The following is a 24,767-nucleotide window of genomic DNA, read 5'->3' on the forward strand; positions in this document are numbered from 1 at the left end:
CGGAAAAATATATGTATATTCACATAAAAAAAACAAAATGGATTTATACTTCAGGACTAAATAAGTAAATATCTGAAAATTTAGTATGCATTTGGATTCACTTACCTAAAATTTTAAAAATTATTTTTATTCTAAAATTTTAAAGTTTAAGCCAGTAAATTTTTGTTGATGCATCAATTTTTATGTAAAAGTTATTATTATTTTTATTTTAAAAAAATATTTATTTATTTTTAAATAAAAAACTTTTATGTAAAAATATAACTTCTTATATAAAAAAATAAAAACATATTTTGGATTTAAAATTTTATTTGAGAAATTTTAAACAACTTTTAAGACCATTATATTTTTAAATATAAGATCCCGTTTTAGAATGTTTTTTAAAACTTGTTTTTAAAAATTATTCTTCATTTTTTAATTTAAAAATAATTTTTAAAACACAAGAAAATAATTCTTATTTATTTTCTAAAAATTATTATTATTATTATTATTTTTTATTTTTGGAAAACAACGATAAAATAATATTAAAAAATTTTAAAGTAGGTCCTAAGGACACGTTTCAGCATATTTTATTCTTTTAAAATGTCATTTAAAATAACTGCCACGATTTTCGATATTTTTTAAATTCAAATTTTTTATTTGTCTAATTTAAAAAAAATCTATGGATGGGAGGCTTCGAACCGTCGCTTTAAGTAATAGTCCCCAAATTAAGAAATTAGAAAACAAAACTGATAATCAAATATTAATGGGAAATTAAATTAGAAGGATTCGTTCTTAACCGAGAAGCTCAGAAAAGGTGACTTGGATTTTAGCTTTAATAATACAATAGAAATCGGTAGAAGGCAATCCAATCTTTCTTGCTGGGTCCCACCACGTCCCTCCTCCCTCCCTCCTTCCCTCCCTCCTTTTTTCTTCGTCTCGAAGGAAGCGAACTCAGTTAAAATTCTCTCCCCATTTGCTGCCTCCGCCAATCACCGACGATGCAAGAAGCGGAGCTTCACGATTTGTCCGACGACGCCGATTATGCCGCCTCACAACTTCAAGTAAGCAATCTCCGATAATTCTCATTTCCAATTCGGTTTTTGGATGAACAATTATTTTATATTATTTGTTCATATTTTTCATTAGGAATCGCATTTGATCAATCTTGCATGTTTGAATTACAATGTCGAATTTGAACGTTTTCTTGATATTTTACTCATTAGTTGACATTTATGGTGAATTATTGAACTTAATTTAGGTTTTTTGATTTCTTTAATTTGGTTTAGGGTTCAGCGAGTTTCTCTCGAAGCGGTAGTAGTAAAAGAAGCTTTACGAGTGAATCGGATGGCGCGGAAATCGTGTACGCGAAGGATAATGTGACAATTCATCCGACACAGTATGCATCTGAGAGAATTAGTGGGAGATTGAGGTTAATTAAGCAAGGATCTTCCCTTTTTATGGTAATAATTAAATGTTGAATGTTTCCATATTGGGAATTTTGTGCTTCCATGTATGATTCTGAAGCTGTTTGTTTTTCTTGTGGTAGACATGGATTCCATACAAAGGACAACGCTCGAATCCTAGGCTGTCTGAGAAAGGTAAGGGTTTGGTTTCTGATTACTTGCATCTATATGTTATGCTTTCTGGTTGATGAATTGATTGTTTTGTGATTTGGATTCATTGTGCAGATAAAAGTCTATATACTATAAGGGCAGTGCCTTTTACAGATGTGAGGTCGATTCGCAGGCACACTCCTACACTTGGGTGGCAATACGTAATTGTTGTTTTATCATCAGGTAAGATGGGCAAAATGTTTTTAATATAAAATGTTGAGATATGGATTGCTATCAGTTATGATTCCTGAAGTATGATCTTGTATGTGAAAATTATAGTGAGGGATTTTGGGGTATGAGGTTAATCTTTTGTGCTAGATTCATTAGATTTGATATGTTGCAATGAGAGATTGTTGTTTGCCAATAAACACTGAACGAAATAGAGAAAGAAAAAGATATGTAAAGAAAAAGATATGGATATTATGATTTAAACATGATATAATCTTCAATTGTACATAGCATGTGAAAAAGATTCCTATTTATAGACCTATAAAAAAAATGTGAAAAAGATTTCTATTTATAGGTGCATATATTTGCCAGATGTATTAATGACAATCTTGAGATTCACTAGCACTTTTATGTTGTACAACATAATCATTTCGTTGTGTAATTGGAACTTCTTTTACAGGACTTGCATTTCCTCCTCTTTACTTCTATAATGGAGGAGTTAGGGAGTTTCTTGCAACAATAAAGCAACATGCTTTTCTTGTGAGGTTGGTATTTCTGACATGTGCATGTGTTTGTTTGTTTGTTTGTTTTTTTTTTTTTTGTTTTTGATAGGCAAACAAGAATGTGCATATGTTTGTTATATTGTGGCATATTTCTATGCCTTTTACCTATAAAAATTTGGTTCTTCAAAAATCTGTTTAAAATGGAATGCATAAAACTGTGGTTGCTACCGCATTAAGAAGGTTATTCACTTGATGCTTCAAATAGCCACATAAAAATACTCTTAACTTAGAGGCCCTGAAATGACAAGAATTTGGGCGAAGGCAATTAGACAAGGCATGGATGCTGAGGATTCAATGGAAGATTGGGCTCTAGATGAAGTTAAATGTCAAAAATGATTTTTGTAGTTTATGCAATTACTTGGAATGAAGACTCCATTGATTTTTCGATTTCTTTTTCTTGTTAGCTATTAAGAATCTTCCACAAATTTTAGTTGTGTAATTAGCCGCAACTGAATCCTTGCTTTGTAAACTATTCTACACCTGTGGTGTCTGGACTAACAATAGAGGAAGGAAATGGGGCTAAGGATCTCATTGATGAACGCCTATTGAAGTCTTGAAACAATAATCATGTCCCTAATTTAACACTAGATCATCATGGCTATAGGTTAAAGCCTCACTACTAATTAGAAATTCAAGGAGCCAGCGTGTGTCATGGTGTCACTACTCCGTGTGTGTCTTTTGCCCACTCTTCCAAATGTGAGAGTTTGGAGCTAGCATGTCTCATGGCATCACTACTCCATGCATATCTTTCACCTACTCTTCCAGAAATTAAGAGTTTAGTGTTTGACATCCTTAGGTATTTTCTTAGTTAGTTCCTTTCTTAGAATTTTGTCTCCATCTATTAACTTGATTGTTTCTCTTCCAGTCTATTTCATTGGAATTCAGAAGCTCCTCTTGATAGCAGGGCCTTACATGGCTTGTGGCAAATAAGAAAGTTAACACAAATGACATGTTTCAACAGGAGACCGTTTAAAGCCCATTGCCTTGATCATTGCGTTATGTGGTTGGCTATCAGAGAAATCATTGATTATCTATTTTTATGCTATCCACTATCTTTAGCATTTTAGTATAAGCAATTGAGACTTTTTGGAATCGATTATGTTCCCCGCCATGAGTGTGAAAAAGGTGATGTTTATTTTCTCTAGAGGTTTTGGAGGGTCATTTAAGAGGTTGGTTATGTGGTGTATGGCTAGTCTCATTGTGCTTTGGACTATTTGGCAAGAAAGGAATGCCAAGATCTTTTAGGATGAATGGAGATGAATGGAAGATCTTTGTGACTTGGTTTGTTTCCATATTTCTTTGCAGACCTCTAATGCTTTTGCTGGTACTCTTTTGAGCTTGTGAATGCTAGATTGGAGACTCCTTTGTAGATTCAAGAAGTAAGGTGGAGAGATTCAACATAAGTGATTTCCACCTCCCATGGACTCTATAAAGTTAAATTTTGATGGATGTTTCTTTGTAACATAGGATAACTTGAGATTAGAAGAGTGTTAGATACAAATGTGGTGTTGTATTTAGGAAAGATTACATCTATTAAGGCAAAGATTCAAGCTCTTTTAGAGGGCTTCTTGCAATCCAAAATTTTGAGCTGTTTAGATTTATTGGCTGAGAATGACTTTGCTATTGCCATTTCATGGACGTGCAAGAGGGAAAGAGGTGTATGGAAGTATGATGGGTGAATTTGACAAATTATTGATGTTCCAAGCACCTTGGGGTGTTCCTTTTCTTGGATTCTGTGTGTTGCTAACCAAGGAGCAGACCATTTAGTCAAGCCAGGGGCTAGACACTTGGTATACTTTGTAAGGGGCTTTCTGTCCTCTTGAGATATTGGTTTATGCATTTTTCTTATTTCCTTTATAGGTATGTAGTTTGTTTTGCATTTTTAATTTTTAATTTTTTTATTTTAAGATATAGACATGCTTTTTCTTTTGATTATTTTTTTTGTAAATCATGGAAAGATTTCTTGTCTTTCATTGTTCTTAATCTTTAGTAACATGTACAACAAAGGTTCTTTTAGCAAATATTTTTATCCTGTTACTTTATGTTTAATGCCTTTCCTTTCCTTGGTGTAGTTGATGCCTTGTTGCATCTATAAGACCAAGGTTTCAAGGATGGTATATAAGAAGATTAAAGAATGGCATCATATGAGGATTCTTAATCTGTTTACTATTATTTCCATTTGGAGCTTGTGGTGTGTTACAAATATATATTGCCATCTCTTGTGAGCTTCTTACTAGATGGAATATTTCCAGGTCAGCTGATGATGCAAATGTATTTCTTGTGAATGACTTTCAGGATCCTCTCCAGGTGCGTGTTATACTGATTTACTTTTTTGGTTTGTACTTACAACTTTACATCAATTGAGAATGGAACCGTTTCAGTCGTATATGATCCAGAAGATGGAAAACAATATTTTCTCCTTCTTTTCCCTTTTAGTTCCAATTAAGTAAAATCTCAGTCATCCTTGTCCTAAGCTAGGCCCTAAATCATCCCTTATAAAGAGAAAAAGCAGTTTGAGACAAGCATGTTCTAAATAGCTGGAATCTTGGTATACTGAAGACTAACATTGATAGTTGCATAATTTCTGGTGTCTTTACAAATTGGATTGCTGATGCATTTTCCAATTTTCAGGAGAGGCAAGTTCTCTAAATCTAGAGATTACACCTAGAATGTATAGTAAGAAAAGTATTAAAGGAAGATGTGAATCACTTCTCATTACTTAACTCAACAATGGCTTAATTCCAACTACTTGGGGTTGGTAACATGGATCTTTTTTCTCCATCTAGCTCTATTTGGTGCCATATCTGGAGCTACTTCTCATTCATTCTATAATCTAGATGGAAAGGAGGTTGGAAATGTCACCCAACTCTTGTTTGGGGTGAAGCTGTTGCTTATGTTTGTCTATGTGTATGTGTGTGATATTTGTTGGTGAGTCAATATCCTGAATCTTGAGGTCGCTTAGGGATTAATCTTCATGAACTTAGGAGCCTAGTTTTATTCTACTTTCCCAATTACTTGAGGACCATCATGAAGAAAACTGTGGTTTCCAGAGCTGTATTTATTTCTTTACTCGAGTTAAGCATTTTGCTTCTGAGGTGAAACTATGAGTAACCAAAACATTTCTGGCATGGCAGTTTGAGTTGCTTCTGCAGTCTTCCAAGTGACAGTGTCTAATTAGCTGCTTTAAATGCCCATGGAATATATACTAAGTAGCCTTGATAAGTGGTAACAGACTTACATTTAGCAGTTACATTAGTTCTTAATAATTGATTTTTCTTTTACTGAAACTTTTAACCTCTACTGAAATTAATAAAATAGTAAAATGCCAAAATTCAGAAATGATTTTCCAATGTTTTAAAGTTTAGCCATAAACTTGCCTCCTCTAGTTGTCCTTGAGGCCTAGCTCAAGTGGCAAAGTTTGTTGAGGTATGGATGTGTGAGGTTCTAGGTTTTTCCATAAGGGTTACAGATACACAAAAACAAATACGTCTCAAAGAAAGAAAATTGCCTCCTCTAAATATTCCAAATGCCATCCAATGACCTTGTTTAGCCATTTGCTTGAATTCTAAATTTATTTTAAATTTGATTTCAGATGGCTTAGTGAATCCAAATACTGAACTAATGATGACTTTATAGCAAGAAGTGAAAATTAAGTAATATAATTTTGACTCAATTGAGGGTATTTTGTAAAAACAAGGAATTGTCATGTATACACCTACTTTTACCTGTGCATTCCTCTCTTTCTCTCAAATGGATACACTCACAGTTACTGCTCTTTTCTTTAGGAATTTAATGAAAAATATTTTGAGATGACTTTATAATTTTAATTCCATGTCTTCATCATTGTTTTGCGTTTTGTTTGTTTTCTATGTTGATGATGGACTATTTGAATTTTTATTAAAAGGTGAAAGGCCAATAGAAAAGTGGGCCACTTTTATTGTGGGTTTATATCTTGATTCTTTGATGAATAACTGCTGTCCGTTTTTCCCTTCATGTTTCTATTGTTTTCTACAGAGAACTTTGTCTTCTCTGGAGCTGCCTATGGCTGTTTCTGTTGCAAATGGACCATCTACTTCTGTTTCAGTCAGCGAGCCCCCTTCAAATGAAAACCAAGAGAAGGCTGATGGGGGTAACTTTGATGGACGTGGCGCTACTTCTCAATACAATGGGAGGCATAGGCCAAAGATTCACGATCCTGCTCGTGATCTCTCAATTCAAGTACTGGAAAAATTCTCTCTTGTGACCAAATTTGCTCGAGATACAACTTCACAACTCTTTCGTGAAAATCATGGTGATGGCTTTGGTTCTAATGATAGGAGACACCATAACCAGTCTCTCCTTGATTACCCTCACAAAGCATCCAGTGATGAACAAAAGATTCCTGATGAAATTCCTGTGCCCTCAGATCCTCTGGAGGTAGTGTTTTGTTTCCTTTGGTTACTTTTTCAGATATTAATATATCTTGCTTTTAAATTTCAATATATTTCAACATCAGATGGTAAGGAGGTATTATATATATGAATTGACTTATCTTAAATTGGCTTGAATATGAATTTTTTGTTACTGAAGGACTGTTTAGCAACTTTGTACATGAACTACCACTTCTTCTTCTTCTTCTGAATATTTGCCAGTGTTTTATTTTAACCATTATTCTTAATAAGTTGAACAATTGGTGCTTGGTCATTAGTCTTTTTCTGTTTGAAAAATTATATTTTGTTGTTTCTCTCCAGGTGCTACGTTTGAGTAGGTGTTTATGTGAATCTCTCTCTTACCATTCTGAAGAACTTTTGTGTAATTTTATACATACCTAGATAACTGGATGCATTCTATCCCTCCATCCAGTTGAACATGGTAGAATGCATTGCAATTGTCACTCTGGATGGGATAAACCTGTTAATAAATTAGCAAAACAGTATGCATTTAGTGGACTGGTTGGCCATAGTAGAATATTTTGCTATTTATTTCATTTTTTGATTGCAATGGTATGCTAGTTACATGGAGTTGACGGTTTAAATGATCTGCAAAGTGGAAAATAATGCTCTAGGTCTATTATTGGATGAGCCAGGTTGCTTTTGGAAATCTCTTTCATGGAGGGTCTGGATACCTGGATATCTTATCCACATCATGTGTAATTCTGTTTTTAGTAAAAATGTTGCTTAGAATCAGAAGCTTAGCCTACTAGTTCAACTCACGCAAATCATTGCATTGTTAGTCAAAAAAATTTGAACTTCTATGCCAGGACTCTCTGATGCAGACCTCTATCCTTGTTAAACAGAAAACTCGATGTAGGAAACAATATCATGATGAAGAAGCTGTCACTAATGTGGGAACTTTTGAGCTAATCGATTGTAAGGAGGTATAAATAAAAAGGAACCTTGTTTTTTAAGTTATATGGGTTTGTTCCTCTTCCTTTTAGTATTTTGCCTTTTCTCAAGAATGAACATAATGGTTGTCTAGTTTGTTCGTGGCATATTCTTTCACAGTAAAATATGAAAAGAAGCTTATTTAACTCTTGGATTGGTGGTCTTGTATCTTGCATCACTGTGATGTTATATCATATTTATCAACCACAATGAAGATCAAGTTTCCAGATGATACATATCACTTGGGAATTTTGAAGAGTCAAGTGGAATATTCTTTTTCATGTTGAAATCTTTTGTTAGAAGGTTATAGCCAGGGTTGCTTTCATGGCCATTAAAAAGCAACTGTTTGCATTGATCATTCAAAGATGCACAATAGTGCTTCCTATGTTAGTTTTAGAACTATTGATGCATCAAGAATTAGTATATCTTGAGTCTGAAATGATGTTGGCTCATGAGTAACTGGACTTTCTCTTGCCATACTACCGACATATAGACCCAGTTTTATAGTTAAGAATCATTCCTCCTATTGGAGTGGGGTGTGTGGTGGCTAAGTATGAAGTCGTTATACAAAATTGTGATGAACAGTTTACATACTTAAAAATAAAAGCAAAGAAAGAAGAAGGTAGATTAGGGGGAAGAAAAGCAGCTTAAAAGGAGAGAGATGAATAAAAATGTTTTTGTGAACTCCAAACTTAATTTCTATTATTAATTTATCTTTTTAGTATGTATGTTCTTTTTAAAAATCTTCTCATGGACCAACTTAATTTGATAGTTACTTATTGTTAAATTTTTTGAACTTTTTAAAAAGTTAAGATTGTAAAGCACAATGCAGTTCAAACCTAGGTATCATTTATTACATATATAAATTCCAAATGATAAATGTCATGGTTGTTGAAACCATGATTATTGAAAACTTGTGATGCATGATACAACACATGATTTGTAGGTCAAAGAGGGTAGGTTGTAAATTGCTTTCAGTATGGACTCCCTCAATGGCTTTCAATAAGTTAAACTTTGATGGATGTCCTCTAGGTAACCCAGGTCTGTTGAGAATTGAAAGTATGGTTAGAGATCACTATGGTACGGTACCAAGAGTCTTCTCTAAACTGGCAGGAAAGAGATTGGCTATTGAGATAGAGATAGGAGCTCTTTTGAAAAGTTTATTGCAAGTCAAAGCTTTAGATCCTTTCCAATTTATTAGTGGAGGGGGGGTTCCTACTGTAGTGACATGGGTGTCTAAGTTGGTGAAAGGTTCGTGAAAGTATGACATTTGGCGCCCTTAGGTCCTAGATCTTGTTAGCAACTTGGCTTGTTACTTTTTTTTTGTCCCTATATTTGTTTTTTTGATAACCGTGGATGTCCGGGCCAGCTTACGCGCACCTCGACTAATCCCACGGGGTTCTGAAGTTAATGACCGGGTAAACTCTAGTAGCCCTGAGGGGACTCGAACTGGTGACCATTGGGGAGCAAACCCAAGGCCAGTTTTTGTCCCTATATTTAGCTAGTGATATTGTGGATTGATTAGCAAAACATGGAGTTTGTAGGGGATATTTACTCCCTTGAGTCATATATTGTTGCTATATTTAATATGTGTTCAATTTTTATCTTTTATTTGCATAGTTATTTTGTTGCTCTTTTTAGGTATTTCCAACACCCCCACCTTTTTATTTTTTATTTTATTTTTATCATCCTTAGATTTTGGAAAGATGTTTTTCATCCTTACTTAAATTTCTTAGCAATGAATAGTTTATTTTTTGAGACAACACATACGATATGATTTATTTTTCATGGAAAACCACATGTATCATTGATATGTATTACATTTTAGCGTATTTGATAATATAGATGATACATGGTGTGATATGTACAATACAATGCTTATGATATATGATGGGTGAATAGTACATGGTTTTAAGAAAAATCAATTTTGAAGTCTTTTTTTTTTTCTTTTTCAAAAAAAAGATTTAAATATTGTTGTTTAAAGGGCGTTAATGTTGGAAATGGGTAGTGAAAAGGAAAAGATGAAAGAACAATCCTATATTAAAACATTGTGGGCAACTTGCTGAAGGTAGATGTAGGAGTTTTATGCTTAAATGTAATTATTGTTCTAATGAATGTTGCTACTTAAATGAAGCATATGTTATTTAAATTATTGGAATGCAAACTTTAGGAATGTTGATGAATAAAGTGTAAAACTTTATTTATTTATTTATTATAAAAAACAAACATATTAAATGATAAATACAAAGAAAGATGAGCAATCCTCCCAAGAGGTACAATTGTTGATAAAAAAGTAGACACATATATTACTCCACAAAAGCTAAGCCATCCATTTATGTAGATAAAAGGTAGATACAACAATGTACACACATTGTAGATAGAAACCAATGTTTTCATAATCGGATCGGTCATTGAATTGAAAAAATCACCGATTCATGGTTTACTAGTCGGACTGATGGCCGAACCAATGACGTCATAAATATATAATTTATATAATATTATTAAAAATAAAAATATTTATAAGAAATTAAATATATAATAATTTTTTTTTAATAATATTTCAATTTTATATTTGATATATCAAATATAAAAATAATAAAGATAAAATATAAATGAATTTTTACTTTTAGAGAGCCAAATTTTATGCCCATTTATACCTATTTTTAGATAACCTATCTCAACACTTCATTTTCAATTTATCTCCACCATTTATTCAAAAACAAACCCTAAAACCCATCTCTTCCCACCACAGTTGGACCTTCCCAATTTTTCCCCTTTTGCTTCTTCTTATCACTTTCTTCTTCTTCTCCTCAAAACCCATCTCTTCCCACCACAGTCGCACCTCCCCATTTTTTCCCCTTTCTCTTCTTCTTCTTCTTCTTCTTCTCTTCTCCCATTTCTTTTCTTTCTTTCCTTCTTTCTCTCACTGTGCTCAAGCCTACCCTCACCACCAGCCACCTCACTGCCGGTAGTAGCTCCTATGACGATCGATTGCCAGCCAGCAACCGTCCCATCCCCACCCCCACCATTTCTCTTTCTCATGGAAAAAAAAAATGTAGTGAATTGTTTGGTTCACTACAAACCGACCAGTTCACTGGGTTTATTAGTTCGACCGTCAGTTTTGACAATTTGAGGCCGGTTTAATAAGTCGCCGAATTAAGAGGGTGGACTAGATTGAAAAGATCACTAGTTGACGATCGGACCGGTCAGACCTGCCGGTCTGGTCCAGTCCAGTTTTTAAAACATTGGTAGAAACATAATACACTTAGGAGGGAAAAAAATTCTCTTGCAAAGGAGGCCAAGTACCTTGTTTCTTGCTTGGCTAGGTGGTCTAATTCTTGATTAGTTGATAAGGAACTCAAGAAATGGAACATCTCTCCTAACTAGCAACATTTAGAGTTTTGTGGATCCAATTGTTGAACTTCCATGAACTTCTTTTCGTATTAGATATCCAAGATGTTACAATAGCAAAATCTCCCTCTACACTTAGATTAAATGTGCATAAAGCTTTAGCGTACAACAAGCCTTCAAAAATGTTAGTATCTATGCCTTAATAGGTGAGGCTAATCTTGTTTACTATTGTACTCAAATGATCTCTGATCATGCCTCCTATATCTAACTATCCATGATTACCCAAAAAAACACCAATCAAAGTTTAACTTTTACCAAACTTACTCAAGGGGTAACCAATCAAGCATGACCTTCTTATGTGATCTCTTTTGTAGCAAACATTCTTCCAATCTAATAAGAGATAATTCAAAGGAGCACAAGCAAAATGCTTAATGACTGAAGCTCAAAGGGAGGAGAAAATTCAAATAAAATCCTAATTATTATCCACAGATCTCCTTTTATCCTCAAATATGCTAGCATTTCTCTCCCATCACAAACACCATATTAAGGAAAAGATAGCCACTTGCCAAGGAGCTTTCTCTTTTAGTCGACTACCAAAGCCCTTAACCCAATATCTCTATTACCTCTAGGAGGCACCAAATCAATCAAGGCAATGTAGACCAATCTAGTCTAAGTCCTAGTTCTTTGTTTGATTGCCTCATGGCATGTACATAAGCGAAGACTCAATGCTTTTGTTTGATTTTGTAGATTAAGTGGAGTCTTATTGAGTCAAGGTGGTTTTTTTGTGTCCTCTCTTTTAAGGGCTTCCTTTAAGTGCTCGTATATGTCCTGTGTACTTTTGCCTATTATTAATTTATATGTACCTATCTTTACCTATATATATATATATATATATGTATGTATGTATATATAAAAGTCTTAGTGCCATGAGGCAAATGAATAACACATTGGTCCTAATAGCTTTATCTTAGTATATTATTTATTTATTTATTTTTGAATTATTTTTTCTTTTATAGGGATTATACTAAACTTGGAAAATTAGAAATTTAAAATATGGCTCATGAAACATATATGCCAATAGTAAATACAGTATAGTTATGTATGATCATAATTTCTTTTAAGGCATGTGGGTTGGAGACTTATAGGAACTTGAAGCTTTTGGCATATTAGTATTTATTAGTAGATATAGCTGGAGGATAGTTTATAATTACAAGTCTAGAAAGTTTATAATTTATGATCTTGTGATGAGTTTTTGTATTAAAATATAATATTGTGCTTAGTTGATTTCATCAAATTCTAATGTTGACTGTTTGCACTTGTGTAAAATATTCGATGAGTCATCATCCCCTGGGGGATAGCTTAGTGGTAGTGCCATAAGGCAATGAACTAATAGTCCCAAGTTTTACCCTCTTCTATATTTAAATGGTTTAGGATAGAGAAGTGGGGCCATATAACTAGAGTTTTTCTTTGTTGTTAGTCGGGATACATGTCTCACTATCAGGGTGGATTCCCTATATATAGATATATATATATATATATATTTTTCCAACAAGCAAATGAGAGATAAATTAAAAGGTGTGCAAAAAAAGGGATATACCTGGTAAAAGGCAAAGAGAAAAAATAAATGGCAACAAGAACAAAGACCTTAACTTAGACTAGTCCCTCCCCGACCAATCAAGAAACTCCAAAAAGAAAGGAATAACCATCCTCAAGTGGTTATTGGACCAATCATATAAATTTTGAGGAAAGAATCTCTTAGAGCCTGATCTAAGCTTCCTAGATCCTCAAGAAACTTCCTATTTCTTCCAAATGCACTGGAAAAAGTATAAAGATTTCAATCCCTCATAGTTTTTCAAGTGCTTCTTCACCACAAAACTACCATGTTGACAAAACAATCCTTCCTTGGTATCACATAGGGAAATCCAAAGAAAGAATCCAATTGGTTGATCATTAATGAGTATGTCCCGTTGTTTGTTCCTTTTTTAATTATGCATGTTTACAGAAAACTTAGAAAAACCTTGGCCACAAAATCATTTGGTAGTTTACAAGAATGTCTCCTCTTCATTTCCATATCACTAGTGGTATATGTTTTAAGATATATCTTTGCTTCTATATATGGACATGCATGTGTATGTATATATGTCGGTGTAAGCTATCTGTTGTTTGTTTGACTCAAATGCACTTTGATTATGCATCTCAATTTTTAGGTATTATACTTTTTTTTTTATAAACCAAGAGAAGAAATCATATTAAAACATGCCAAAACAGGGGGCGCTCCCTATGCACACCGGCAGTATACAAAGAAAGCCTTACCCAAGGCAACAAAGGAGAAACAAAAACCTAGAAAAGCCTAAGATGACCAACAAATCAACCACCTAACACATTCATAAAAGAGAGATAGTCCACGTCCATGTACTGTTGAGACCATTCAAGAAGAGATCGAAGGAAGAGATTCTTCAAGCTCGTATCTGACTTTTCTTTTTCTTGGAACACTCTTCTATTCCGCTCTCCCCAAATACACCAAAACAAACAAATAGGCGCCATTTTCCAAACTACACTCCTCTTCTTTTCTAGGCCCTTAATTTTCCATTCAAGAAGCAAATTCTCACTGAGTTCGGGAACACCCACACCACCCAAAAGAAGAGAGCACCACAGTCCAAAGCTCCCTTGTCTTACCGCAATGAATTAAAATATGATCCGCCGATTCCTCATTCTCTTTACAAAGATTGCATCTATTAACCATAGACCAACCCCTCCTCATTAACATATCAACAGTAGAAATTTTACCCCAAACAGCTTCCCAAGCAAAAAAACGAGTTCTTAAAGGGGCACACGAACCCCATACCTCCTTTGCTGGAAATAAGGGGCTGTTCTCCACCTTTAAAGACCTATAATAAGATTTAACACTGAACTTTCCTTTCCTCTCAATCTTCCAAATTAGAGAATCCTCCCTTTCTTGGACCTTTACTGCTGAGATGTGATTCAGAAAACGATTCACCTCCTCCAATTCCCAATCTTGAAAGGGTCTTCTAAAGTGCACTTCCCATCCCCCGCCACCACCTCCTTGTCTCCCCCAAAGATCAACCACTACAGCAGAATTATGGATTGCAATTCTGAAAAGCAAAGGAAAGAGCTCCTTCAACTTAGAATCTCCAACCCAATAGTCCCACCAAAATCTGGTACATCTACCAAGGTATTATACTTCTATTTACCACGTTATGTGATGATCAGACTTTAAAGTGTGGAGAGGTTTTCAAAGATGTCTTTTTTTTTTGATAGTATAACTTCAAAACCTTGTGTGTTTAGTTTAATTAATAGCTTAACATGGTATTAGAACCTCACATACATTTGTTTCTCCCATTTATTGAGTCCATGTGCAAGCCCAAAAGTGGGCTGCTTGTGAGATGAGGTATTGGTGCTTTAGAGCATCTCAAATGGGGATGCTGGCTTCAAAATATAGCATTTGGATTTAGCATTGTTGCTCCAATGGGCAATTTCATGTGCCAAATTTGGCATTGCTTTTGGCATGTGCCAAAATAATGGTATAGTATTATGTTTAACATTGTGTGTTGGAGTGATGTGCTAAAATTTGATATTTTTATTTTAATATTTGCATTGGAGAGCAATTGTCAATGTCAAAAAATAACTTTGGCATTGCTATTTTAACGTTTTGCCTTGGATATGATCTTTAGCTCAAGTTGGCTTAATATACATCTAACAACCTTCTTTTGGGTTTGCATATAAACTCAATATATTAGAAGCAAGAAGCAATGTGGTGAGGTTTGAACTCGTGACTGCCTGACACATTTAATGCTTTGATACCATGTTAAGCTACTCATTGACCTAAATACTTAAGCTTTTAGGTCAATTAGTACCGACACAATTTAGACTCTGATACCATTTGCTTTTAGGTCAATTAGTAGCTTAACATGGTATTAGAGCCTTGATCATTAGGAGTTCATGAGTCCTTGAGGTTAGTATTGATGACTCATGTTCCCTTTTACTGAATGATACAAATCACCTCTGAACTTCCATAATGTAATGTGTTGTTGGTATTGCTGTTGTGCATTTAATATGCAATTTTTATGCATCTTATGACCCTCATGCTTTTCAATATTCCATGAAATAAATATGTTAAAGACAGTGTGACTTGATTGATGAGCAAATGCATCTTATGCTTAGTAATTTGCTTCCAGTGCTGTGTGCAACTTAAGTCCCTTTCCCTCAATACAGATGTTATGCATGCTCTGTTATGGTGTTAGTACAAGGACACATGATTACCCAGTAGTTGATATGGTATACTATTTTCTATGAAGATATTTGATTGAAATATAAATTATACAGTTTTTTAAGATGTTACTTTTGACTAAGTTTTGTTATGATTTCATATGCCTTAGAGCTTTTTTCTCCCTTTTTCTTGAGTTTTTATTATCTATTATTTTCATTTGGCAGTTTGATAAATTAGCTCTAGTATGGGGAAAACCACGACAGCCTCCTTTGGGATCTGAAGAGGTAAGGGCTAATGACCTGTCATGAAAATGAGTTCTCTGTCAACCTTCCAATGATAGATCTGTTAAATGTGATGATTCCATAGAGTCGTGTATTTTAAGTTGATCACTTAACGAAGTTTTTATTGTCTTGCAGTTATAGCTGTTATTGTTATATTGAATTACTCTTTCATCCATTTCCCAAAGTGGAGCTAAACCACCTTTTCTTTCCTTTTCTCACACTTCCACCCATGTTGTTTTGTATGCTGTTTTTTTATTTTTCATTTTTTATTTTATTTTGATAGATAAGAAAAAAATGTTTATTAAAAAGAGAAACGCCAAAAGAGTGCTCCAAAGTACATATGGAGTATACAAAGAGTGTCAACAAAAAGATGGGAGTAACAAAAAGCAACACCCCTCAACGACCATGCCCAAAGATTACAAAGAAAAGCAAGCTTAATTCCTTGATCAGAAAGCTCTTTGTTATCAAACGCCCTACTGTTCTTTTCCTTCCAAACCATCCAGAAAAGACACATAACAACATTTGTTCTTTTTTCAGCATACAAAAAAAAAAAAGAAAAAAAAGTTGTTTTGTATGCTGTTAGCATTGTACTCATCCACTCAAGTGATTAAAAATCACAGCCTTAATATATAACCTGTGAGTATTGTAGCAGCTGTACAAATGAGTTATTTCAAGTCATCCTCAGCACTGAATGCTTAAGTCTGTAAATATAATGTGTGAAAATGGGGTGGGTCTTTGGAAGGCTATTTGGAAAGGGTGGAAGGAATTCAACAATAGGGTTGTTTTTAGGGTAGGAAATGGTAGGAGGGTTATGTTTTGGAAGGATAGGTGGTGTGGGGTTTCCTTTAGCAGTGGCTTTTCCAGAGTTGTTTTTAATTGCCATTGATAAAGAAGCTTGAGTAAACCAGATGTGGGAGTAGGGTGGGTAAGGGGGTTGTTGGAACCCGGTGTTCACAAGATAGGTAAATGATTGGGAATTGGGAGAGGTGGAAGAGTTGCTTAATAGTTTGCAAGGGCAAGTGATTAGAAGTGGTGTTGAGAATGTCATGGCTTGGCAGGTAACAAGGAGAGGCACCTATACAGTGGAGTCCTTTTACTACTCCATAGTAGGGCGCTCTCTAGGGCTTCCCATTAGGTATTGTGTGGAATCCTTTGGTCTCAGTGAGTTTGGGAATTTTTTTTAACTCTAGATCAGTTAAAATGGAGGGGTTGGTGTCTTCCAAGTAGATGTTATTTGTGTAAAGATGAAGAGGAGCAGCAAACTATATCCTTCTCCACTGTCAAAAGGCAACCTTGTAGTGGCACCTCATCCTTGCTCTTTTTAATGTCCAATGGGTAATGCCTTTCTCAATCAAGGATGCCCTTCTTAGCTGGCAGGGATCCTTTGTTGGGAAAAAAAGGAAGAAGGTGCAGAGAGCAGCTTCTTTATGCTTATTTTGGACCCTTTGGAAAGAGAGAAATCGAAGGGCCTTTGAAGATTCAGACTTGACAAGCCATGCTATTTTACGCTCCTTCATGTACATGTTTTTGGAGTGGGTCAATGTTCATTTGGGGTCTAGCACTTTGTTTTTATTTGACTTTATTGATTGGTTGGACTATAAGTGAAACGAGGGTGGTTTTTTTTTTTTGTGAATCCCTCCCTTATTTGGCCTTGTATACATCGTGCATACTTTCGGCATGTTTTAGGCACACCTTTAATACAATTGCTTTTACCTATCCAAAAAAAAGTGTAAAAATGGTGGCAGCTCCTATCAACAGTTCTATACTTATGTTGGGTTAAGGTTGAATCTCACATCCAAAGCCCTAACAATCTGAGGACCATAATCTTATAATGAGACTATGATGCTCAACCACGAGAACTCTACGCATTACAATAATCTGTATTCTATTGAAAAGTAATAAAATATAAATCGTTTTTTATGGTTGTACATCTCTTTTTAACACATCATTGATGTCTATTTTTCTTCCTTTTTTGTGTGTGTGTGTAGTGTAGTGTTGTATTAATGCTTGCAGTGGTCTTATAAAATAATAATAATAATAATAATAATAATAATGCTTGCAATGTGGTGAACCTATTTCTATTTCATTTATTTCCTTAAATGCTATAACATTTATTCTCTATTGTTTAAGCAATTGCTTTCTGCATGCACTGCATGCAAGGTTGTCATCCCAGTTCTGCATCACGCCTTGTATTTAATGCCATAACACCATTATTTATTGTTAAAGCACCTATTTCTATTTCATTTATTTCCTTAAATGCTATAACATTTATTCTCTATTGTTTAAGCAATTGCTTTCTGCATGCACTGCATGCAAGGTTGTCATCCCAGTTCTGCTTCACGCCTTGTATTTAATGCCATAACACCATTATTTATTGTTAAAGCACTTTGTTTAAGTCATATGTGTTGATGTGACTCGTATTAATATTGAATTGTTATGATGTTGATAGTTTCTTTTTCATCAGTTAGAATTTTATCCCAGTTCTCTTTTGGACAGACCTACAAATGTCAAGGAATTCCTTCCATGTTCTTAGTTTAACCATGTTTTGCTGTCATTGATCCGTAACTGTGGACTTTTGGAGTTGCTATGTATCTCATTTTGGTTCTTTCGAGAACATTCGCCTCAGCATAAACATGGATAATGCTTTATCTCTCACAAAGTTTCTATCGTATTTGCAGTGGGCCGCTTTCTTAGATTCTGAAGGGCGAATCATGGATTCAAAAGCTTTAAGAAAGAGAATATTTTATGGGGGAATTGAGCACAGTTTGCGGAAAGAGGTTTGTACCTTGTAGTATGTAAGCTGGTGCATGCTAGACTATTTTTTTTTTGGTTGAGCACACTTGTTGTCAACCTCACTTGTTGTCAAAAAACTCATTGTTATGTTCATAGGTCTGGACATTCTTGTTGGGATACCATGCATATGATTCAACATCTGCAGAGAGGGAATATCTTGTGTCAATTAAAAAGTCAGAGTACGAGACTGTAAAACAACAATGGCAGGTTTGCAACTAATCAAACATATTTTGTCATATCTTCTTCCATTTTTTAATGCAAAGCATGCACACTTGTGATGAGCGTTCCCTCAGATTGGGATAGATGAATGTTCCCTCAGAGTAGGCCTTTAGAGGCACTTGGGCATGATATGAAAGGTTTCATGGGATCCAAACTCACATAGATTGAGTTTTAGATTTTGATATTTGTATGGTAAGAGTTTGTCTGTTTGCTAGTGATACTGAAATGGCAAAAAAATGTTTTCTTGGATATCAATTTTCATCTTTTGTCAAAAAGAGTATTCAGATCAAAAGTTGAAGGGCCTACTCATCAAATCCCTTTTGAATGGTTGAGGGTTTTACTTGGATTGACTAATTATACATTGTTGGGCTTTATAGATAATTTTTTTTTGATAAGTAAAAAGAAAGTATATTAATCGAAAAGAGGAAACACCAAAAAACCAGTGCCCTCGAAGTATACGGGTTTTATAGATAATCTGAACTGTGGATGAAAGGTTCTAGTTTTGCTGTTTTTTTGGGGCTTGTGTCTTTTTCTTTTATACCTCTTTTATATCCTATGTATGACTTGTGTCTTTCTTTTATACCTCTTGTATACCCTCTGTACATAGGATGTGCCCCCATTGTTTTAGGCGCTTTATATATGATTTTGTGTTTGCCTATCCCAAAGTCATTTTTTTTTATAGAACTACATATAGTTGTTTTTCCTCAATGTGCAGTTGTGTTTTCTTAAATGCATGAGCTGAAATAGAATATTTCTATTTTCAATAGCACGGTTGTTTCCCTTTGTAGTTTTAGTGGCATTCTGCATCAGAATGAAGGATTCTTTCTCCTCTCTATCAAACCAGGATTATGTGATTTTCTTTGGAAATGGTTTTCTACTAAGCAGGCTTTTCCATGATCTGACATACGCATATTTTGTTCCCACAGAGTATCTCTCCAGAACAGGCAAAAAGATTTACAAAATTTAGGGAGAGAAAAGGCCTCATTGAGAAAGATGTGGTGAGCACGATGTTTTTAAACTGCTAAATTGATTCCATCAGGTAACTTGGGAAAGCAATATACAATTTAAAACTATCTTTTTTGTTTCTATTTATTTTGTAGGTAAGGACTGATAGATCGCTATCTTTCTACGATGGGGATGACAATCCAAATGTGTATCTTTTACGAGACATATTGCTGACATACTCATTTTACAACTTTGACCTTGGTTACTGTCAGGTAATGACTTCTTAGTGGCAGTGGCTTCTTACCCTAGGTGTTTCTCATCTTGGTTTATTCTTTTTTTTTGTATGAAAAATTGATTTTACTTGCTAAGTATTAATTTTCATTTTGGTTTCTCTTGGTCAGTCCTGCTACATAATTGTTTTATGAACAGTTAAAAAGTTCAACAAAAATTAAAAATCTGGAACTGCCTGGAGAAGCTTTGAAATATAAAATGAGACCTATCTACATGCAAATATAAGCTAAAGAAATGATTAATTTTGTATGTTGAAGGCATATCCACCAACCCATACTGGAAATTTGGAAGACTGGTGGAACCCTGAAACTACACTGCTGTGCAACAGTGACTTATAACCTTCTAAATAAAGCACATTACATTTGCATGTGTAATGAAGGATGATATGATGATAACATACAGTAACACCAAATATCTACTGAACCTATTCTAAAGTGTAATACATAATCATCTAAGAAGGCTGTAAATGAAGTTATTATATATTTACATGATTTAGATCCCTATCCATAGGGTTTAACTCCTATATATGGATCTACAATCTACCATATCAACAGTTGGAGCTTGCTTATTAAGAACCTCTATGTGTCTTATAGGGTATGAGCGATCTTCTGTCCCCAATATTGTTTGTAATGAAGGATGAGGCAGTATCATTTTGGTGTTTTGTGGCTCTGATGGAACGCCTTGGGCCAAACTTCAATCGAGACCAAAATGGCATGCACACTCAACTTTTTGCAATATCAAAGGTTTATCTCTCTCTCTCTCTCACACACACACATGCACATAACAGGTCATGTATCTAGAGTTTACACCAAACAAACATGCACACACATATGAGACATCTTGCATCTGCTGTTTGAACCAATCCCCACCTCATGTGGAAGATATAAATTCCGGATACATGATGCTTCCCCCATGAGCCATGTATTAGGTAAAATTCAGTCTCAAACCTGGGTATATTATGAAAGCTGCACACGCTAGTCAAGGGCATGTCAAAGGGCTGTGTAACTAAAAAATGATTGCCAAAACTGTTTATGGAGCCATCCCCTTTTATATAGAAGCACAATCTCTATGTGAACAGAAAAAATTTCTCAAAACAGTGAAAGTAGTCATGTGACATCTCAGTGAATAAGGTACACTACAATTATTATCTGAATCTTCCTTTATGCCTTTTGATGCTTCACTCGCAAGCTGTGAACTGCTGATGCGCTTTAGTTTAGACAGTTACTTTTTTATTTGTCCATGGGGTTTAAATGTGTGAGCTTGAAGTTTCATGTCTTAGTGGTACCTTGGCTAAATTCTTTTTATAGACAACAATAACATGTTCTGAGTTTCTAATCCTTACTGATTCTCAATGTTATTTTGACAGCTGGTGGAGTTGTTAGATAGCCCGCTCCATAATTATTTTAAGCAGAATGACTGCCTAAATTATTTCTTTTGTTTCCGCTGGGTTCTTATACAGTTCAAAAGGCAAGTGAGATCATTATAAATTCAGGTTCCTGGATTTACTGTTTGTTCATCATGTTTTCTCCCTTCATTCAGGATTTATGTTATTCTACTAGCTAATTATAAAATGCAGGAACATGCAGCTTGATGTTGCTCACTACATGGTTGTCATGAAGCTTAAAATTTGATATTTTAATTGGAGTTGCTATAAGTTTAATTGATATACCTTATCACCCTTATTGGTTTAAATACACAGTAGTTCTTTTTGTTTTTGTGTCAACAAACGTACTTTCTACTTTTAGCATTGCATTAGAGTCGGTGGGGAGTTATTCTTGGAGGGTTAGAAGCACTTTCTACTGCTTGGAAGTGCATTTCTAGCAAAAGTTAGGCATTTGATGAAGTTATAAAAATCACTTTTAAAACTCTAGAGAATCACTTAAAGTGATTTTTAAACTAGCACTTGGTAAGTGCTTCTTTCCAAAATCAATTTTTTGTGTTATGTATCTCATTATAAAAATATTTTCAAAACACCTTTTCTTTTCATTCCAAAACACTAATTGATTCTTTATAAAAGTGTTTCATATAGAAGTGTGACGGAACAAAGTGATAAGAACTCGTTTGACAGTGATTTTAGAAAATGTTTTTAACATTTTTAATACTTAAAATTTTTATCATTCAAATGTTAAAAAGGTTAGAAACATTTTCTAAAATTACTATCAAATGTTGAGAGTGATTCTAGAAAACGTTTCTAGCATTTTTAACATGTAAATGATAAATAATTTCAAGTATTAAAAAGATTAAAAATGTTTTCTAAAATCACTGCGGGCTTTAGATCCCAAACAAACCCTTGGTTCAGTTTTAATGATGTTGATGGAAGGAATTATGTTATGCACTTGGTTTGCTTAGTTTCCACTCAGCTCCAATATTTAAGAGAATACTTGTAGATTTTTGTAGTTCATATCCTCTCCTTTAGTATCACTCTACCAGTGATATGCATGGACAAACTAGGATGACATTTTTAATCATTAGAGAAAATCTAAAATTTTCTTGAAAGATTTTATAAAAACACCTCTACAAACAATTAACTAATTAAGAGTGCAGTATATGCTTTTCTCATGATCAACTACAGTCCTAATAAGTAACTCACTGATGGGGGAAGCTGCTGTTGTAATCTTTACAAATGTTACTGCTTGGTATCATAACTTTGAGTTGAGTTTTAAGTTTTTTATTTTGATGAGAATATTGTAACATTATTTTTCTATCTCGAAGTTGAAATCTGTTGAGATTTCCAAAAACATTTACCCTATGGAAAGTGTTTTAAAAAACAGTTCTGAAAAGTACTTTCTAAGAATTGTTTTGAAAACTGTACTATAATATTTTGTAAAACAAAAGTTTATTTGACAACTTGAAATGCTCTTAACCTATTCTTTATAATTTTAAATATTTTTTTTTTAAAAAAAATTGTCTAGTGTTTTATTTTTTATCATTCTTTATATTTATATAATTATTTTTTAAAATAACTCTTAGAAAACAAATGAAAATGACTAAAATATGTTATAAGAAATTATCCCATTTTATATTTTTAATAACAGAAAAATGTTTACCATTTTCTGGTTGATAATTTTGCTCTTTCAGTCTTTTTTAGGTTTTTGAAAAACAGAAAACTGTTGTGGAAGACTACTGGCAAACATATCCTTTATTCCCAATATGTTTCATTTGCTTTTCCTGATATCTATGTTGATAAATAATGTAGTGTGGCTTTAAAAGATATCGGGATAAATAATATAGTATCCTTAAAACCATGTTACTTTTACGTTTATTTAATCTGTCCTGACGTGAGTTTTGCACGTATCACAGGGAATTTGAATATGAGAAAACCATGAAGTTGTGGGAGGTACTATGGACACACTATTTGTCTGAACACCTGCACTTGTATGTATGTGTTGCAATCTTGAAGCGGTACCGGAACAAGATAATGGGAGAGCAGATGGATTTTGACACACTCCTGAAATTCATAAACGAGTTGAGTGGACAGATTGACCTGGACGCAACCCTCAGGGATGCAGAGGCTCTGTGCATATGTGCCGGTGAGAATGGTGCAGCTAATATCCCACCAGGAACTCCACCTTCGTTGCCAATTGACAGTGGTTTACTATGCCCACAACAAGATGATGTTTTATGAACATGGTCCCTTCCCCTGGGAAAGGATTTATCAATTCTCGACCATCAAGTGTTAAGGCAACACTTTCCTGCATTTTGTAAATGGGAGGATTTTATCAGCTTTATATTTCAAATGTGAAGGGCAGCGGTTGCTGCTTTACCTAAATTCTCGTTTTTTTCTATTTTCATACAGATGAAACTTCAATGAAATCCATGTCTTTCCTTACATCAAATGGTCTTATATGGGAAACGGAAGACGATTGATTCTGGTGCTGGCCTCTGTTACCTTCCCCCATTCAATACCTATTGTCCTAGTGCTAAATAAAAGGTTAACGTGTTGGGTGGAGTGTTCTATTATAAAGCTAAGTTTGATTTGCAGCCAATTTGAAAAATAATAGGAAAAAAAATGGATTTCTACAGCTTTATGATTTTACCTCCGTTTTGGTCATTCAGTTGCTTTTAGAACGTACGGTTGCGTTTCGAAATCTGTAATTACTCCAATATTATTTGGTATTTGGGATTGGTCCTGTTTTGTCTCCTATTCTTTTTGTTCACATTTGCAATCAGTCCATTTTGCTTTTCACAGCCATCGAGATATCCTAGAATTACCATTCCAAGTTATTTTTGTTGGGCTAAGTTTCTCTAAACTATGAGCCTATGTGTTAGACTATTTTATATTTGGTATTCTCTAAACCTAAATATATATAGCATTAAGGCTTTGGTATGTTGGGAAAAAGGAGATTGAGAAAATAAAAGAGAATTAGGGTTGTTTTTTTGGATACAGCTTCATGGCTCAAGGGTGAAGTTATAGGTTCTTACGTCAACCTTTTTGGGGGAGGTCTATGTAGTATGATTTCTTTATGATATCTTTCAGTTCATTGTTTTTTGAGGTGATTGATTCCGACCTCAAGTATTGATATATATATATATATATATATATATATATATATATATATATATATATATATAAGTTTTTAAGGTGAAGAAACCAATGAAGACTTAAAAAAAAAAAAATCTATGGTTTTTTTATCTCAATATGGAGAGTTTTTTCATATTATACCTGGTGTCTTTTTTTTTTTTTTTGGATGTTCTTGCATTATTATTGTTCATTCTTGTTAGGTTGTTATTATTGTTGATGAGTTGTTATTTTGTGGAGGAATCCTTCAACTTGTGCAGGTGATCTAGATCTCCCTTTTAACTTCCCAACAAGTGGTGCTTTATTGTGGAAACTTTTATTCCTAACAAGTGGTATTAGAGCTTGGTGTTGAGAACTCTTATTCTTGAAAGAGATGAAAATAGAAGGGGACTTAGCCTCCCTAGTAAAACTTAACAATTCAAATTGGACTACGTGGAAGTCCGCGATGGAAGAT

General features: G+C 34.2%; 1 protein-coding gene across 4 annotated transcripts; it reads left to right on the forward strand.

Annotated features, from left to right (window-relative positions):
* The first annotated feature begins 855 nt into the window (after window positions 1-855).
* LOC117925030 (TBC1 domain family member 17) lies at window positions 856-23,664 on the forward strand. Of its 4 annotated transcripts, none has more exons than XM_034843830.1 (16): window positions 856-1,040; window positions 1,266-1,439; window positions 1,526-1,577; window positions 1,668-1,775; window positions 2,221-2,305; window positions 4,576-4,630; window positions 6,338-6,739; window positions 7,563-7,679; window positions 15,490-15,549; window positions 18,225-18,323; window positions 18,436-18,546; window positions 19,485-19,556; window positions 19,659-19,775; window positions 20,388-20,537; window positions 21,161-21,261; window positions 23,095-23,664. In XM_034843830.1, exons 1-16 carry the CDS (start codon window positions 978-980, stop codon window positions 23,417-23,419), a joined length of 2,091 nt encoding a protein of 696 aa, XP_034699721.1. In that variant the 5' UTR covers window positions 856-977; the 3' UTR covers window positions 23,420-23,664. The 4 variants fall into 4 exon arrangements, with proteins under 4 accessions (XP_034699721.1, XP_034699722.1, XP_034699724.1 ...); XM_034843831.1 differs by having other exon boundaries at window positions 857-1,040; window positions 7,599-7,679; XM_034843832.1 differs by lacking the exon at window positions 7,563-7,679 and having other exon boundaries at window positions 858-1,040.
* The last annotated feature ends 1,103 nt before the right edge of the window (window positions 23,665-24,767 follow it).

The sequence above is a fragment of the Vitis riparia genome, chromosome 11 (genome assembly GCF_004353265.1).
Source record: "Vitis riparia cultivar Riparia Gloire de Montpellier isolate 1030 chromosome 11, EGFV_Vit.rip_1.0, whole genome shotgun sequence".
NCBI classification, from domain to species: domain Eukaryota; kingdom Viridiplantae; phylum Streptophyta; class Magnoliopsida; order Vitales; family Vitaceae; genus Vitis; species Vitis riparia.

Coding starts and splice junctions, on each gene's coding strand:
- LOC117925030 (XM_034843830.1), top strand. CDS start 978: ATGCAAGAAGCGGAGCTTCACGATTTGTCCGACGACGCCGATTATGCC. Junction 18,324..18,435: donor AGCACAGTTTGCGGAAAGAG/GTTTGTACCTTG, acceptor TTATGTTCATAG/GTCTGGACATTCTTGTTGGG. Junction 21,262..23,094: donor GTTCTTATACAGTTCAAAAG/GCAAGTGAGATC, acceptor CACGTATCACAG/GGAATTTGAATATGAGAAAA.